Source organism: Dermacentor albipictus, chromosome 5, assembly GCF_038994185.2.
Source record: "Dermacentor albipictus isolate Rhodes 1998 colony chromosome 5, USDA_Dalb.pri_finalv2, whole genome shotgun sequence".
In the NCBI taxonomy this organism is placed as follows: domain Eukaryota; kingdom Metazoa; phylum Arthropoda; class Arachnida; order Ixodida; family Ixodidae; genus Dermacentor; species Dermacentor albipictus.
Window position 1 is genome coordinate 116503625 of NC_091825.1, and position 16913 is coordinate 116520537.

Genomic DNA, 16913 nt, shown 5'->3' on the forward strand with positions numbered 1-16913 from the left:
CTATTGTAAAGCGCAGGACTTTCATAGGAAGTTTGTTGACTGTGCGGGCTCTGCTACAGGTCTTAGTTTGCTGCGGTGTTCTGACATACACATGGTGTGTTCACTGCATAATGTGTCCCTGCAAAGACAAGTTTAGCTTTGTGTAGAAGAATAGGTACAATATATTTCGACTTGATCCCGCGCTTTCACTGTGAAGGCTTTGTCGATTACATCATTGCAAAAGTGCCGACGGGAAGAAGTGTTGACTGCAGCAGCTGCAACTTTCGTCCAGTCTTGCGTTACCAATTTCATCAGAGCAAATTACACAAAAAACGAAGTGTGTAATGATTCAATATGTACTGGTGTTGCAACACAGCGCCGTCATCTAAGACAGCCTAAGTGGCCTGCAAGCACTGGAGTATTCAGCCACATAATCGAGTCAGCTTGTCGCAGTTACCGCAGCCAGTCACATCATAGGGAACTTAAGACCCTTTTTCAATTCTATCATCCTTGGCTCAAAAACATGACTGCTGTTGCCTACATGGCTTTAGGCGTGCGATGTGCAGCTCACGATAGCGCTGTAGCTCATGAGAGTGAAAAAACAGATAACTAGCCATGTGCACGCTGTACATATTCCTTTCAGCTACACTGAAGTCTTACAATTATTGCGAAATACGAGGAATGGTTGGCACAGCCTGTAGCAGAGCCTGGGCAAATCGTAAACTTCCTACGTACGTCCTGCACTCGCCCGTGCACCTACCCTTCACGATGGTGGTGGAACCCCAATGTAGAGACAGGGTTATCGGCATTGTGCAATTAGTCTACAGCAATGCAAAGGCAAATAAAACAGAAAAACTAACTTTCAGATCTAAATGACACTGCTACATACAGTGGAGAAAGATCTTTCTTTTTTTTTATCGGACAGGGCAATTGACGGCATGCTGAGGTAGGGGCTGCCTCTCTTACATAAAGCCGCGGCCTCTATGATGCCAATGGGCATCTATCTCAGTCTTTTGCTGAGGACATGTATCCATTCAAAGAAGATGCCACAACCACAGCTATGGCAATGGGCTGCCAGGTGGCCTATCCAGAAAAAGAAATTGGTTATCTTTCTCCCGCATATATAGCAGTGTCACTTAGATCCACAAGTTCATTTCAAGTGCAGCGCTTAGGCGCCTATGGCGCGCGTTGGCGCAACCAAGCGAACGAGCACAGCGAAAGATGGAAGCGAACGCGGAGTGAAGCAGGGGATGAAAGACACAAGGAAGAAACTGGAGGAGGAGGATGCAGCGGAACCATGAAGTGGAAAGCGGAGGAGGAGAGTATGGCGAAATGGTGAGAGGAAAGGCGTAGTGCAGCGATGATGGCTACGAGATGGTGTCAGAATAGCGCGCGTCATCTGGAACGAATGTCGGTGGTGGCTGCTGTGAATCCCATCCACGCATAACCCACATGCTGGCTCCTGTGATCTCCAGTTTAGCAGGGCAGCCGTGCCACATTTCTCTCCGTTTCCAACATGCTGCACAATACAGACTGCCTCCGCCACCTAATACGGCACAAAATTAACACACATATAGAGCTCGTTCAAATTTTGCATTAGGGAGTATCATAATGGTCGCCGATTTCTTTTGTTTTATTTGCCATTCTTAGCACCACTATACAAGTCCTGCTCCTGTTCAATAAAATTCAGACAGTCAGCAGTATTCTTGTTCCTTTTTTTTCTGTCTTCATGGAATGTTATGCTGGCCAAACCTGTCGGTAACAATGCATGGACTCTGCAGCAGTTAATAGTGCAGCAGTTGGCAAGAATTTCTGGTCAAATTTCCAGAAATTACCAATCTGTACTGCTCATGGGCTGCTACAGTCCACATACACGTCAGTACGTACCTTTTTAACCCAAGCTGGAGTAGGCCCGGAGAGCTCATCAGGAGTGAGGGGCTTGAAGTCTATCGAGCCTGTGTATTGGCCCGGCTCTTGTTTTGATGCTATCCAAGCCTGGAACTGTTCACAGAGGTGTAGCCAACTTAGCCCTGATGCATGAAAGTTGCTCGGGAGCAGAAGCTTTGCAGAAGCACTTCCCAAGCATGAGCTATGCAGACGCCATGCTTCCACAACACGTGGCACTTTACCTTTAAAACTCTCCCCCAACTGGTTGAATCTGTCAGGCCACAATGTCCACAGCAATGTTTTATTTTTTGCTTATTCAAGAGCTTGAATTGGTGCCATGAACCCACGAGATTTGCAAGAATGTGTAATGCTTTCCCATATCTGAATACCCTTTCTATTCTAGGAAATGGGGAGGAGGTTTTTAACCTCATCAAAGAAATATATATTCACAAGAGACCAGAGCAGCAACACACGTACATCTCTGCCACAAACATTGAAGTTGCTGCTCCGTCCTCTCAAAATAAATAGGCTGCACGAAGCTATTTTCAGTTTCAGTTCACAAGGTGCTACCATGTTTAGATATTATGTATTCATATAAGTGTCCCAGACCAAGCAGCCATGGCTAGGCTATTTGCTTCTAATTCTTCATGCAAGTCAATGCACTAAGCCCCCCAGCCTCTGTTGCTTAACCAAATTCCACGACTGCTGTGCACCCTTTATCTCAACACGAGGGCAAACGCTGTCACCTCTACAAAAAATAACCAAGCCAAACAGGTGTCTGCATACACGCAGTTGGAAAATGCTCTGCGAACGAGATGAGTTACACTCCAGGCCTGTGACACCTACCTCCTTGTGGCAGTCGTGGTAGACTTTCATAGCTTCCAGATCCATCGGGTTCTCCTTGAGGGCCTTCATCGCTTCAATACGACGGCTCATTATGGTTGCAATGTCAAGGCTATCCTGAGGCGGAGATGGAGGGGGGGGGGGGGGGGGGGGCACACGCACACTTTGCTTTCTCTCTCTCTCTCATTCAACCTCACTCTCTCCACTGCTGTGCATCCAGTGGCGTCAGAACAGGCGGATTGAGGGAAACCACGGCTCACCCCTATAAGAAGTGTAGGCAAGATCCCCCAGGCATATTTGAACTTAACACAATGGCCAGGCTCGGGACTTTTGAGCTCTGCATCTGGCCATTGCACCAAGAACATCACATGCCATCATCATCATCATCATCATCATCCCCAGACACTAATGCCAAGCAAACAGTGTAACATGACAGTGCAAGCACCTGGTGTAGCAGATAGTAATGTGCAGTGACGTGTATTGGTTAAGCGAATGGTTTTTCAGACTTCTAGCGGCCGCTGAAACATAACTAATCATTTTATGGGGGTGAGGAGTGCGTCCTTACTGTAACCTAATGTCATCTGTATAAGACAGAATCTCAATCTCGCTTAAACTTGCAGAATATGGGTCTACGGCACCACGATGCCTAAAGTTGTCACTTTCCCCATTATGCTGAACTTCAAATCTAATTACGTGGCTTAATGCCCTAACGCAACACAGACGCTGTGGGTGATGCTATAGCAAGGGGGGCTCCAGATTAATTTCATTCACCCAAGGCTCTCAGTAACGAGCACTTAAATCAAAGTACGTGTGGTCATTCTCGTTGCCACCACTGCCACGTGGCTATGCCAGAGTTTCTGCCGCCTCGCCACTTCGCCCGTTGAGGCACTGCTTCCACAATTGTGCGCTGCACCACGATGAGCAGCTGATAAGAGCGCTGTCGGATTGGCTTTGGACGTCTTGCCTGGCAGCGAAGAAGACACAAGCCTGCCCGTGCAAGAGACCAGCCAGACCTGCTGTACACTTCACGATCCGTACTTGCAGCTACCGCTTTCCTTCAGCACTGTTCTGCTGCACATCATCATCAACAGACTATTTTTTTACATCCACTGCAGGACGAAGGCCTCTCCCAGCAAAACATGCCCATTGTGCTTGCTATAATTTCAGTGAAAGAACGAACCAGTTTATTGCACTCTATGTTGGCATTCGCCACTTCGTAATCTCATACACAGGCGTCTTAGCATTCCGGCCCCACTGGAATGTGGCCACTGTAGCCGAGTGTCAAACCCACAACAACCTGTTGCTCGGCAGCAGAATGCTGTAGCTGCCGAGCTACCCCAATGGGTTCGCTTAGCTTCAAAGCAACCCCATTTTTGGAACATTGGGTCTAGCCACATTCAGTATTCGGAATGATGGATTATCTTGGTGGAATTTTGGGTGTCCCAGGCCGTTACACATACTTCCGAGCGTTATTTTTCTTTTTTCCGTAGTGATGAGCTTATTTGGAACAGCCACTGAGAAACATTTGCAGCAGCATTGTCAAGTAAGATCAGTCACATCTGAATCAGTTGAGAGCATAGGACACAGCAGTTCTCACACGCAGTGGTAACAACTGTGGGAAAAACTTTCCATGTTTCCAGCATTCTTTTCCTTCTTTTTACATTTTATAACGGTGCAATTTCTGGCATCAATGTGGGTATGCTTGCAATTTATGTCATTAAAGCCTAAATGTACAGAATATATTGAATAAGTTTATCATAAGCATTTCAATTCCCGATAATCTTGTATATGCAAGACTACAGCACTTCTTTTTCTTGTCTTGGTGAAACATTTAAGTTTTATGTCACAAGTTTTGCAACTGTTAAATTTTAAACACAAGAAATGCAGCAGACCTGACGTGTCACAAACACAGCAAGCACAGCATATTCGAGAATATCCAAGCGCAACAGAAGTCACAAAGTGAGCGAAGACACAGAACTCCACAAGCATTCGTGTGCAACTCTTTCCTTCGTCCAGTACTCTATTATGCTTGGCCATCCTTGAACATGGTCTTATCAATAAGGCTGAAATCTCTACGCTTGTGCATGCACAAGTTAAATCTTCTGAAACATACAAGAGATTAGGCAGGAAATTATCAGCCCTTGTATGCAGTGAACTATTATTGTGTAATTTTTGTTTAATCTATTTTGACATGAACAAGTGCGAGATTTCCCAACATAGGGGTGCAGGCATTCATGCATGGAAATGTAATGACATTTGTGAATAGTGAACAGTATTTATCACACTGCCATGCCATCCCAGTAAACTTGCTGGATGGAAGCAGCAATCGAGAGGACGATAAACTCTGCTCCGCATATGCTCGGTCACATCAATCAGCATCAGTAAAGTTAGGGCAGTAACACTATAATATAACCACAATTTACAATGCTGGTTGAAAGTGACATTTCAGATCCTTTGTTCACTCTTTCAAGGGACAATAGCCCTTGGTATCACATCTCTACAATGCTCCCCAACAAAGCCCTTGAAGGTATCTCCTGGGAACCCCATGTGTGCCGTTGCTAAATATTGAGGAACACTGGCTTAGGCCTTGGGAAACACATTAATGCTACATTGTGAACTACAGCTGCAATATTACGCAGAACATGCAGCTACATGAAGTCACCACGCAAAAATCAATAAAATTCATACAATCATGCTTTCAGTTTAATCGTTCGACTCTGACACAGTGTATATTTATTCTGGATGCCACTCGCTACACCACAATGTTGCAGGTGCCATCTTCACCCCCTCACACACCACTTAAAAAAAACTAGCCTTAAATGACGATGATAATGATGTTCCAACGCCACTGCATTCAGTCACACATGCACACCGCCACACATTGGTAAGTACAGCTCAAAAGGGCATGCCAATCAAAAGCAAAACTGCTGCCATGCCGGCATCTAAAGAGCTGCACCTACCAGCAGGCTTTGCTATAATTGACTGCTGTCGGAAGAGGGATCCTTAGCAGCAAACACGAGATATGCTCCTTTGAAAAAAGAATAGCACAACTTGGGAGTGGCAGACGAGAAAAGGTAAAGTTAGCAGCAACTGCTGGCAACAGGTTCTTTGCATTTGCTGGTTGCAAAATATTAGAAATAAATTTTAGCATATTCTTTTTTTTTTCTTTGTAGCTTGGCAAGAGCCCTTCAGCCTCTTTCCAACTTAAAACAGCTGGCATCGCACGCCACAGTAGTGACATCATAGTTTACTGTCATCGCCCCTTGAAGCTCTAGTGTCACTCTGTTGAACACATCACTAAATACACGAGAATTAACAGAAACTATTTTGTTGCATATGGTGTCACAAGCACAACACTTGAACTTTTTCATACCACAGAAAAGGTAACAAATCCTATTTGTATGTCTGTAGGCCTCTCGGCAGACATTTGCCGCTGATATGTGTCATATTGCAGACAGAGTGGTGACACTCATTGCCTCGTTAGAGATAGACAACGAATTAGTTATTTATGTATCTATATGACAAAAAAACACACACACACATTTATGACAAAACTTGCGCCGTCATCCCCGCTTAGTGTACGCTTCCCTCTGTTCGCTTGCATTTAGCACAAGGGCTTTACTAATAAGCAATCGTCTTCGGAAGCAGTAGCAAACTGAAGCTGTTCCAAAATCACCTTTTTTTTTACCCAACTAGCATGCAAAGACTAGTGAAAACAGGCAAGACAATACACACACGTCCCAGCAGCCAAAATGGCATGGCGATGACTACGTCAACACACCAGCTGCTTCTCTCCCAATGCCAGGCCATGTTTGGCAAACAACCAAGCCCAACCAACCCTTCTTCCCTTTCATGCCCTACCACCAGACAAGTGCCCTCCCATCAGCCTGTCGGGAGTGACACCAGCCTCCCCCTCAGTCAAGCCGTACGAACGACAGGCAACCACTTGCCCAACACAACGTCACACGGGACAACTGAGCAGCTGAGTGGACCCTACCGGCGCAGGGTCTGGCGGCTCCATCACCGTCGAGGAAATCACTGCCGACGAGACGGGCAGCGGAACCTCCTCCACCTGAAACACAGGCGGAGTGGCAACAGTGGGCAGCGGGGAAAAGGTATCAGTGGTGGGTGAGGGGGAGGGAGGGGGCATGAGGGCAAGCGGGGAGGAGGTGCCTCCCTCCTTTGGCGGGGCAGCACGACTCTTGGCAGCCGCAGCCCGAGCGGCCTTGGGGGCCGGCTCCGTCTTCTCCACGGGCACCCACTCGAGCTCTTTCACGCGGTGCTGGTTGCCGCTCGAGACGGGAAACTGTTTGTGCAGGTGAGCAGCATCGGCCACCTTCTCGGCGAGCGTCTTCACGGGGAGGTTGGTGGCATTCTGTGGAGGAAAGCGCGTGCTTAGCCCCAAGCGCCGAGGAGAGGGGTCTTGGAGGAGGCTGCAAGGGGCGCAGGAAGAGTAGTATGGCAAGGAAAGAAACATGGGAGCCCTACGTGTCTTTCGCAAGTGTTTGTGAGTTCGCAGGAGCAGTAAAGAAAGGCCACAAATTGTCAGAGCACAAGTTTATTCAACACATGCAGGGGAGGCAAAGCACAAAACATCGTTCTGCAGCCAGTACACAAAACAAGAGAGTCGAGAATCAAAGTAGGTGCAACAGCCCTTAAAACACGGGCTCGATCAATGACTCCCGTAGTGCATTGACGTGGTGGGCTGTTTGAAGGTATGTGGTGGCAAGTCAATGACGCTGTACAACAACAAAGCAACCGTAGAATACAAGTCGTTTGTCCAGTAGACTCCTGAGAAGCAATCCCTCTTCTCACCCATTTCTCAGATCTTTAGACCTTTCGTAACCCAAGCATAGTGGTTGACACATGAACTATGCTGCCATCATTTCAGTTCACTGATGAAGCCGAAATGGAAAGCCCTTAGTGTAACTGAGAACTAACGCTGATGCAGTGATGCAGATAGCAGAAGTAATCAGTGCATCACATCTACACGTGCATTTTCTATTTCGTATACATGCCCAATTTTTACGTACAAGTCGGTGAAGTGAGCTCTGTACTTTCCTTTTTCCTTTATGTAGCTCACGTGATGAAAAGATTGAATGTTAGATATATGGAGCAAAAAGTGTAGCAAAGTATTCAAGCAGTGTTATCAAGACCCGCTGAAAAAATGTTGCGTATGTGTGAAACACCAGAAGCAAGTATCCAACCAAAGCATAACACCTTTGCAAAAAAGAAATAATAATAACAAAATAAAGCCATCTGTACAAGCCGAAGTTTCTTGAAAGCAGTAAAGCACATCAACAATTGGTCCAGAACACAGCAATGCAGATAAAACTGAAAGAAAGAACAGTGTGAACAGCATTTCTCCACAAAAACACTGAAAGTTACGTTACACAGTGTCGTTGCTACAGGACCTTCAAGTGTTCTGTTCGAAAGTGAAAGGCTGTTCAAAACACCATACTCTATTAGGCTACACATAAATGAAAAGTAAGGTAACAAATATGTGTTCTCAATTGTTGATTAGGTGACAAAAGCGACTCACATGACATGTACATTCTACAAGCACAAAAAGAAAGAATAAACATTCATGGTTAACAGCAATCCATTACCAGACAGTACAACAAATACTTCCAACAGCAAGTTGTTGCCATGTCAAAAGATCGAAACAACAAATAATGTCACATCACCAAGACATGAGACAATAATTTGAACACAAGCTCTCTCCATTATGCCGAGATACCTGAAATACTAATTTCACCGAGCGCTAATGCTATACATACTTTCAAAAATAAGGCATTGAAAGAGGACATCTGTACCACAAACGAAACGGTCACCTATACATGCAAAAGAAAATATGACGCCAAGTCAAGGCATTCAAGGCAGGCGCTCAAGCGGCAGCACTACGTCTACCGCTACCAAAGTACTAGATACTGCGACAATGCGCAGAAAGAACCAACCCAATTATGTGTTAGCATGCTGTGCCTGGTATTCCTGTATGAATTCTACAAACGGTACGAAAGATAAAAACCAAATGCCGGCGAAGGGTTTCCGAGTGTACACTGCATCTGTCCTTTACACCAAAGAAAGCCACCACGAAATGTGCGTGGCAGATACCGTACTGAAGTAAATGTACTTTCTTTCCAAATCAATGTGCAGACCATGGACTACGGCTACACATAACGATGTATGCATACAGCGAATACATATGCAAACCAAGAATTTGCTTTCCAAGGACACGCCACCAGGCAATCCCTCACCAGACACTGAAACTCGTATGCAAACCAGAAGCCTTGAAAGTAGACTCACTGCAATAGCACAGCTTGTGAGACTAGCTACACAGTCACCCTGCCCATTTTTCACACACGTGGATCACAAGCAGTGCTTTCCACTTGCTAGTGCAGTAGCATAGAAACGTTTGCTAAATCTGCTTTCACTGACGCTGCGTTCTGGTTCAATTTGCAATTTAGTCATTCAACTAAGTGTCGAGGTAAATCAGTCAAAAGATGTCGCCTGCATGAGTAGCTGTAAGCATGACAGAATGCAGTGGAGGGGCAGCTTGGATGTTTTCAATACATTAAGTACCTTTAGTCAAGACACAGCACCGTGCATCTTTCCAATGGCCATTAATCATATTGCCAAATTAGAGGTTTGCTATACTGGTGCCACGTTCCAGGGCATTATTATACCTCTCGATACTATAGCATCAAAAACTTTTGCCTTTCAACTTTCCCACTGTCCGCATACTACAAAAGCACAACAGTGACATGCATTGACATAAGGTACATAAGGTAAAGTGGATACATTTGACGGAGTGTTTTCTACCATTACCACAAGCAGGAAACATGTGGCACAATGTGACATGTCAGGTACCCGAACGAGGGCTGCTCCAATTGTCAGAATCTTTTTGATGCAGTTGGTGGAACATCGGGTCATACATCAGGTCACGCACGTAACTGTGCAATGTGTCTTCTGTTACAAGCAAGAACTGCGTGTGACGCACAGGTAAACTATAGCTCCACTGGGCATATATAGCTCCACTGGACAGTACACCAGCTGTATTTCTAGTCATGCTGTGATCACAACTGAATGTATCACATGGACTTGCAAAGTGACAAGTTGCAAGCACCTTCGAACGTAGCCCTTTCATTCAAATTGTCAATTTCAACCAAGGCAACCTCGTGGTAAGGCTGCCTGCCCTATTTTAATGTTTACGCACATAACCCGCACTCTCAAATGCAAAAAAAGAAAGGGGGGAGGGAGAGGAGGCGTGCATATAAGCTATGCAAACAATTACAATTATGTTGTGAAAGCGACCCAGTACAGCTGTCGGCACAAAGCCATGATCCAGAAGAAATCCCATTTTGTATTTTTGCGGCTGCTGCTCACTGCTAAGGCGTGCTGTGGCTTCACAGGAACGCGAGGGGCATTTATACGTAAATTCAGCTTCCATATGTACCTTTGTTGGCCAGCAAGCGCAAATTTTTCATTCACGCACTGCTTCACAGCATTGCAGGGCACACTGCTGTGAGCTGCATGTGCAGGCAGAATGTACACTATAACCTGTACCCCTGTTATGCCTTAAAATTTCTTCAAGTTTTGGCGTGAGCTATGCATGCAGAAATGTGGACTTTTACTTCAATTTACTGCAATGAAGTATGCACATCTTTGAATTGTGAAGATTAATTAACCTCACACAAACGAGCATTTCGGCCTGCTGTTCTTTAAGTCTTCTCTGTAAGGGGGTAACGAGGCACTCTAACTTACTTTTTTTATTTTCTTAAGCAATTTTAATGAAATTTGCACAGCTTATGTATGTTTACCAGCTGATTTAAGAAATGCAACTATTTTTTTTCCTATGATGAATACTTTTTATGATACCCAAAAAAGGATGTTCTTTGTTTGGCCTAATGAGCTAATTAACGGCAAGTTCCACAGCAATGTACAGCATACTGAATCTATTCTAAATGTTCACAATGTGTTGTAAGCTATAAATTGTTGTTGCAGGCCATTTCTGAGCAAAGTTATGTTTTGTCAAACTGAGTCATAGCAAATGCCCAACTTGATATATATTTTTATTGTGAAGGTGGGGATTTTTTTGTGATTAAATTTGACAACCTATAATTTTGCTTCAATATGGCCTAAAGCAACAATTTATAGCTTACGACGCACTGTGAACATTCATAATCGATTCTGTGCGCTGTATGTGGTCGTGCAAGTTGTAGCTAATAAGGCCTTAAACAAAGAACATCCTCTTTTAGATATCATAAGAAATATTTATCATAGGACAAAAATGCATTTCCGAAATCAGCTGGTAAAAATACATTAAGTGTGCAAATTTCATGAAAATTGTTTTAAACAATAAAAAAATTTTTTGAAGTGCCTCGTACCCCTTAAAAATGCTGCTCTCTTTCTTTGGCTGAGGTAACTTCGGTAAAGCAGTGTTTACTTTCCGGTGATTTATGAGATCTGTCAGTGGGCTACCAAGACTTTGCAACTCATGTGAAATAAACATGCTCTTAACGAGGGCAAGGCTGTATTAATGAGACCAACAACAGCGCACGCTGACGAGGCACTTATTGCACGGAAAGATTTTGTATGCGGGTCCGGTTTGAATTCTTTTGTAATAGTCAAGTGATGACAGGACCAATATGCATTTCATGCCTGTACTTTTCAAATGAAGCGACAGAGATGACAACTACTCTTAAACAATGTCAGTCCCAGAATTACAAAGCATGAAGTCGTGTACAAACACACACAAGCTTAGCAGCCTTTAAGAGTTTCATTTTTCCCTGTTGTCATAACTATGTGCATTGCACAATGCAATGCACCTAACTATGTGTTATGAAAGTAACTGCACCATAACATCACAATGCAGTGATGTTGGTTTCCTTGCAGTCTCACAATATTGACAATGAAGTCAACAATGTCTAACATCGCTGTCACACGGCCACTTTGGATCGCAACAGAGCCCAATATGAATCGAAATTCTTGGCCGCCAATGGCTCCCTGCCATGGCTTGCATGAAAGAGCCGACCGCGACCAAGAAATTCAATCCTGATTGGGCTCAAACGTGCACCGCGCAACACCTGTATAAGTCGATCACACACTAAACCAGGCGACAACCTAAGAATCCAGCACAAGCTCCGCTCACAGAACTGCACCACTCTCAGCACATCTGCACCCAATAACACTGTTCCCAACAAGAAATGCCTACACTAAATGAAGTTCGCCTCCGCTACAATGCCACAGCAATGGGTGGACAAGTTTTCGTTTAGTTACAGAACAAGGTATTTGCCACTTCACCCTTATGTTGTCACCAACTAATAAGAATGGGTTCTATCGGGATCACACATCCAAGAACACAACACAGTGAGGTGAGCTGTTGAGTCAATGACACAAATTTTTTAATGGGTTCCGAAAAACAAACTGTCTCAAGTGATTTTTTTTTCTTTTTTCACATGTCCAGGGCCCAGGGGCTTCACAGTCACAGAGGAGCAACAGCAGTGAAAAGTGTGAAGGTGCAACAAAGGAAAAAACAATGTGAGGAGTGTCTCCAGACTGACTGACAAAATGTCACAACAAAAACAAGTCCCTTGCTCATCGTCCTGTCTAGTGCGTGATCGGTGTTTCTGTTTTGGTTTTTCCTTTTTTTATGTCCCGTCAGTGATAGGTGATCGCCCGAACGGAATTGTTTTCGTCGGCGTAGTAGGTACTTACAGGAATGTTAAACCTAATCGGGGGTGGAGGTTCCTTCAGTTTGAAAGGGTGGTGGTGTGTTTGTTGGAACTCTTCAGCCACTTCTTCAGCCGTCTTGGGTTCCACTTCACCAGCGTACTCGCGCTTCTCTTCGTCGGAGATGGCCTTGCAGATTTCTGCAAGAAGAGATCAAAAGAAAGGTGGAGGAAGAAAAGAATGTCAGTTATGACCACCTAGTTGTACTACTTACACAAGCTGCAATTCACAATAGTCCCCAGAAGCACAAACAGTTGGAGACAAAATATTCTTAGCGCCAGTCCAGTTTGACATTAGATTTGTCAACAAGACAACACACTCAGCATGCCGGTAGCTATGACCAGACACTAGCACCGCCTACCCACAGGACAACGAAATCGAACTGCTTGCTAATCATAAAGGCTTACAGCAAATGCTCATTACCTCAAAGTTGTAAAAGCAGGGACAAATTTTCGAGATAAGCGAAATCACGAAGAAAAATTGGGAGACGCTTAAGCTTTGCCTTAGGAGTAGAATGTGATAGTAGTAAACAGTCCCTCACTGCTTTTCCACTTCCCGGCAACTGCAGCAAATGCAACCATAATCTTTACCAGAAAACGCTTGCGGCGAATGCTATGCACAAAGGTGAGCTTTCTGGTTCTTGTTTCTTTCCCCCCTCAGCCGCTGCCGCAGATGGTAGAAACACGGTGCGCCGCACTATGGTTGGTAGGAAGCATCGGTTGCATGCCGATTTGTGATTGGTAGACATGTTTCGCTCACAGTCAACTCATTCTTCAGACATGTGCCAACCAGCCGAAGTTAGCATGTTAGTGCATGCTCAACGCCTCTTCGTGTTCACTGCGCAACAGGGCCCTTAAAACTATCGCTTCAATATGAGCCCCTGCACTCTGCATAGACGGTGCGCTCTACTCAGACCGTCATATGCCATCAATTTCCAAAGAACCGCTTTGTGGGAACGCTGGCGCACCAGTACACAACTATGCCTGCAGCAGTAAGATCACTTCCCTCATTCCGCTTACAAAGCTGACTGAGCTGAGTGTGAAAGCACGTCTGCTTCGCTTCTCTATTTTTTTGCAGCCGAGGTCATAGAGCATCGCTCGTGTCTCAGCAAAGGGCATTTATGAAATGCGAAATCTACACCCTTCCGTGCAATGGCTCAACATGTGAAATGTGAGCAGAGCAAAATGACTAAAGCCGTCTATTACCAATGAAGTTGCGACTGACCGTGAACGGAAGATGACAAGAGCGGCGGAGAATCAAGCGGAATTCGCCAAAAAACTCATGGTCGTTTCACTTGTTGGCAATATCGGAAGACAAAAATTTTTGGGCAGCAACCTCTTCCCAACATTTTCACAGTCAAGAATTCAAGATATCCGGAGTGCAGTGCAAAAGCATTTTGAGATAAGAGGTGAAAAACTACATGGAGTTGACGCCGAGCAAGAGAAAAACTTCAACTTGACCTATATTTCGAGATATCAGAGTTCGAGTTAACGAGGGTTTACTGTATCTATAGAACAAGCAGCTGTCTAAGAAGCCTACATAACAGGGTAGCATGAGCTTCGTCACCTGAGGAATTCAATGCCACTGAAACAGCATTGCAAGCAGACGGCGCACCCTTTGTTGACAGTCTTTTGAGAGTTGTGAAGCCCACCATGTAAGTTATGCAAGCCCTTTCCCAAGAAATTGAGCCAGTCCAAAGATAACCAAACAAAGAACATGCCAGAAACTAATGAATAACATTCTCGGGAGCACTTACATCAACTTGACCAAACATTACTGTATGGTCTACCTTGATGTGCCTACAATTCTCATACTACGTGTTTTGTCCATTACCTCTGCTCCATGTACGTGCGCTCCACAAGTGCTGGGAAGGGTGGTGGTGTAGTCACTCACCAGTGAGTGCAGCCAAGGACCTTTTGACCTTTGGCGGCTCCTCGGTTATGCCAAGGGTCACAGAGGGGCCCGTGCCATCTCCTGACAATGCCAAGGGCAAGACTGGAGCCTCACTCGGGGGCGTCGAAGTCGCAGACGCACCCACATCCAACCTGGCAGCCAGCGATGACTTCGGATCAGCTGCAGCAGCTGCCACTGCCGCCGCCACCACCTGCGCGCAACACAAATGCTCTTTTACGATACTCCATCAAGTTCCTACCGATCATCAATACAATCCGACCAAGGTTCCGTTGACCTTCCCTCAACCGTCACAATAAAGTCATACTGAGATTTAGCAGACTTCTGGAAGATGTGCAAGGAACATTTCACAACCACCGCAGGAATCTGCATCCCCTTGCACACCTTACTTACTGCAGGCTCAAGACACTTCCTGATGCACCTGAAGTAACCATACATGCAATCCTATTGGGATTCTGCTAGAGAACAGAACTGTTAGACAGCCATCACAGAAATCTGCACTCCACTGATGACCTTTTGGAATATGCAGCCAAAATTCAAAAGGAAGCATGAGCATGCAGGCTTCAACATATCTGACTCAAACAATTGAGTGCTGTGTTTCTAACCAAAATTTTGCGTTTACAGCAAAAGTTGCAAGCACATGTCTGCTGGGCTAGGCTCTCTTTGGAAAAAAATGTAAAATAGTGTTTTATCTGCTGCATTAGGCTACCAGACATTATCTGCAAATCTCTGTCAATTGTGTAGAAAGCTGCATCCAATGGTCTACTGGTGTGTTGGCGAGGCACTGAGAACAAGCAACTGAATGCTGGCATACACATTTCTCTTCTTGGTTGGCCATCACTGGCCACACTTCTTTTTCATATATACCGCATAATTGTTTACAATGGCAGCATTGTGTGCCAGTTAGTGGACAGACAAATTAAGAAACCTTCTGAATGTTAAAAAAAGTATACAAGGGAAACAAGTGCTAGAACTTCTACAATTAAAACACGGCCCCAAATGCTAATTTTCCTTAAATTTCTTGTCATAAGAAAGAAACTATGAAATTGACATGTAAGCTGTGCAGAAATGGCTGTAGATTTGCAATCATGTTCAAGCTAGGAAGAGCAGCTCTTAAGAACTTATTAGGTTCTGATAATTGAAAAATACTTCACATTGGCAACTAGTAAAATTATAAAATCAGCACTAATAAAGTTATGGAAAACTCTTTGCCAAGGCTGTAACAGTGGAGTTTCAGCTAATTTACAGCATCACAGTATAGCAACAGCTATAATGCAGTATGTATCATTTTTTGGTAACTGATCTCAGCATACTGTTGTAAGTGTACAACTAAGCTCCATGGTTGCCCTGCACCTATTTTTATCTCACACTCACAACATTCTGCAACAAAGAGGTACACTGTGAGTGTACCCTTAATACTAAAGATCGCAATCTACAAGCATGGACCTCAAGTACGCAATATAATTTAAAACACAGCTCTCACTAAGCATAACAAAACATTACACCTCACAACTTATTGATGGGCTATGCAACAGGCAAAAACTCATTCACTTGTGCACACATGGCAGTATAAAAGGTAACACTTGATGCGCAAGCAACTTGTACTGTTGAAAAATTTGAATATGTGACTTCGGAGATTGCTGGCCAGTACTTTCCAAGTGCTGCTTTGTGCTTTCTTGATCTCAACACGAAAATAAAGACAGTTCAATGTCTGCAATGCAAATCAAGTTCTCCATTTTATATTCATCTCTACTGTATGTCTCATTCGGCCATACTTTTATCTCCAATATTTTCTGTTTCCTGGAACAAAGCAGTCATATGAAATCATGCCTTCATAAATGTTCAAGTTGAATACATACCTCAGCAAAAAAGAAAAAAAGAAAAAGAAGGACAAAGGCTCATAAAAAAAATACTGTTTGTGTCGGAGAGTCATCAAGCACCACTGACAAAAGCCAAAGTTTCAAGGGCTACATTTCCGACCACCAGGCAGCAGTGAAAAGCATTTGAGCACATTGTAGATACCTTTTCTACTGTTACCCCAGAGGCCACCAGTAGCAGACAAATGCTAAGTTTCTTTCACTCCGCATCCAGACCCTGCAAGCATAGTGCAGAAAAAGGCGCGCAGACAACACATAGTGTACATCCCTCCCCCAATCCCACAAAATACAACACTGGAGGGTCCACAAACCACGTTTACTGCGAAGCTTCATTCTTGGCAGGCAGGTCTAAGGTGCTGTCAATGCATCATCTTCCAGAAAGGATTCTTTAAAAGCATACAGTAGCCACCAACTCGAAGGTGTCTGAAATAGGATCCCTGCACCCATCAAAGGACCTGGATGTTCTGCACGCCTCCGGCAAAATGGGAGTCTCCTGTGAAGTCCTGCATCAAGACAGCGCTCGTTTCTCTCTCCCTCTTCGTCAATGTGTGAATCTAATGAGAACGACTGCGACGTCAGGTGCCACAACAGCTGCCTCTTACACACGAAGCCATTTTGACGAAAACAAAGCCTCGTATCAATAACAGCACTAATTGTTTTCTGCTCAAGAATGCCACAAATGGG

The 16913-nt window shown here is 44.6% G+C and overlaps 1 protein-coding gene across 3 annotated transcripts in view; it reads right to left on the reverse strand.

The window, feature by feature from the left end:
• Positions 1-16913, reverse strand: part of LOC135916113 (serine/arginine repetitive matrix protein 2-like) — a 68874-nt gene that overhangs the window by 30667 nt on the left and 21294 nt on the right. For 2 of the 3 annotated variants that reach the window (XM_065449352.2, XM_065449351.2), the window contains 3 exons: positions 14335-14545; positions 12427-12581; positions 6707-7084 (listed from right to left, as the gene is read on the reverse strand). In XM_065449352.2, the coding sequence (XP_065305424.1) occupies positions 6707-7084; positions 12427-12581; positions 14335-14545 (744 nt within the window). Of the gene's footprint in view, positions 1-1866; positions 1981-2712; positions 2827-6706; positions 7085-12426; positions 12582-14334; positions 14546-16913 lie in introns of all 3 variants that reach the window. The other variant, XM_070538788.1, reaches the window with a different exon arrangement.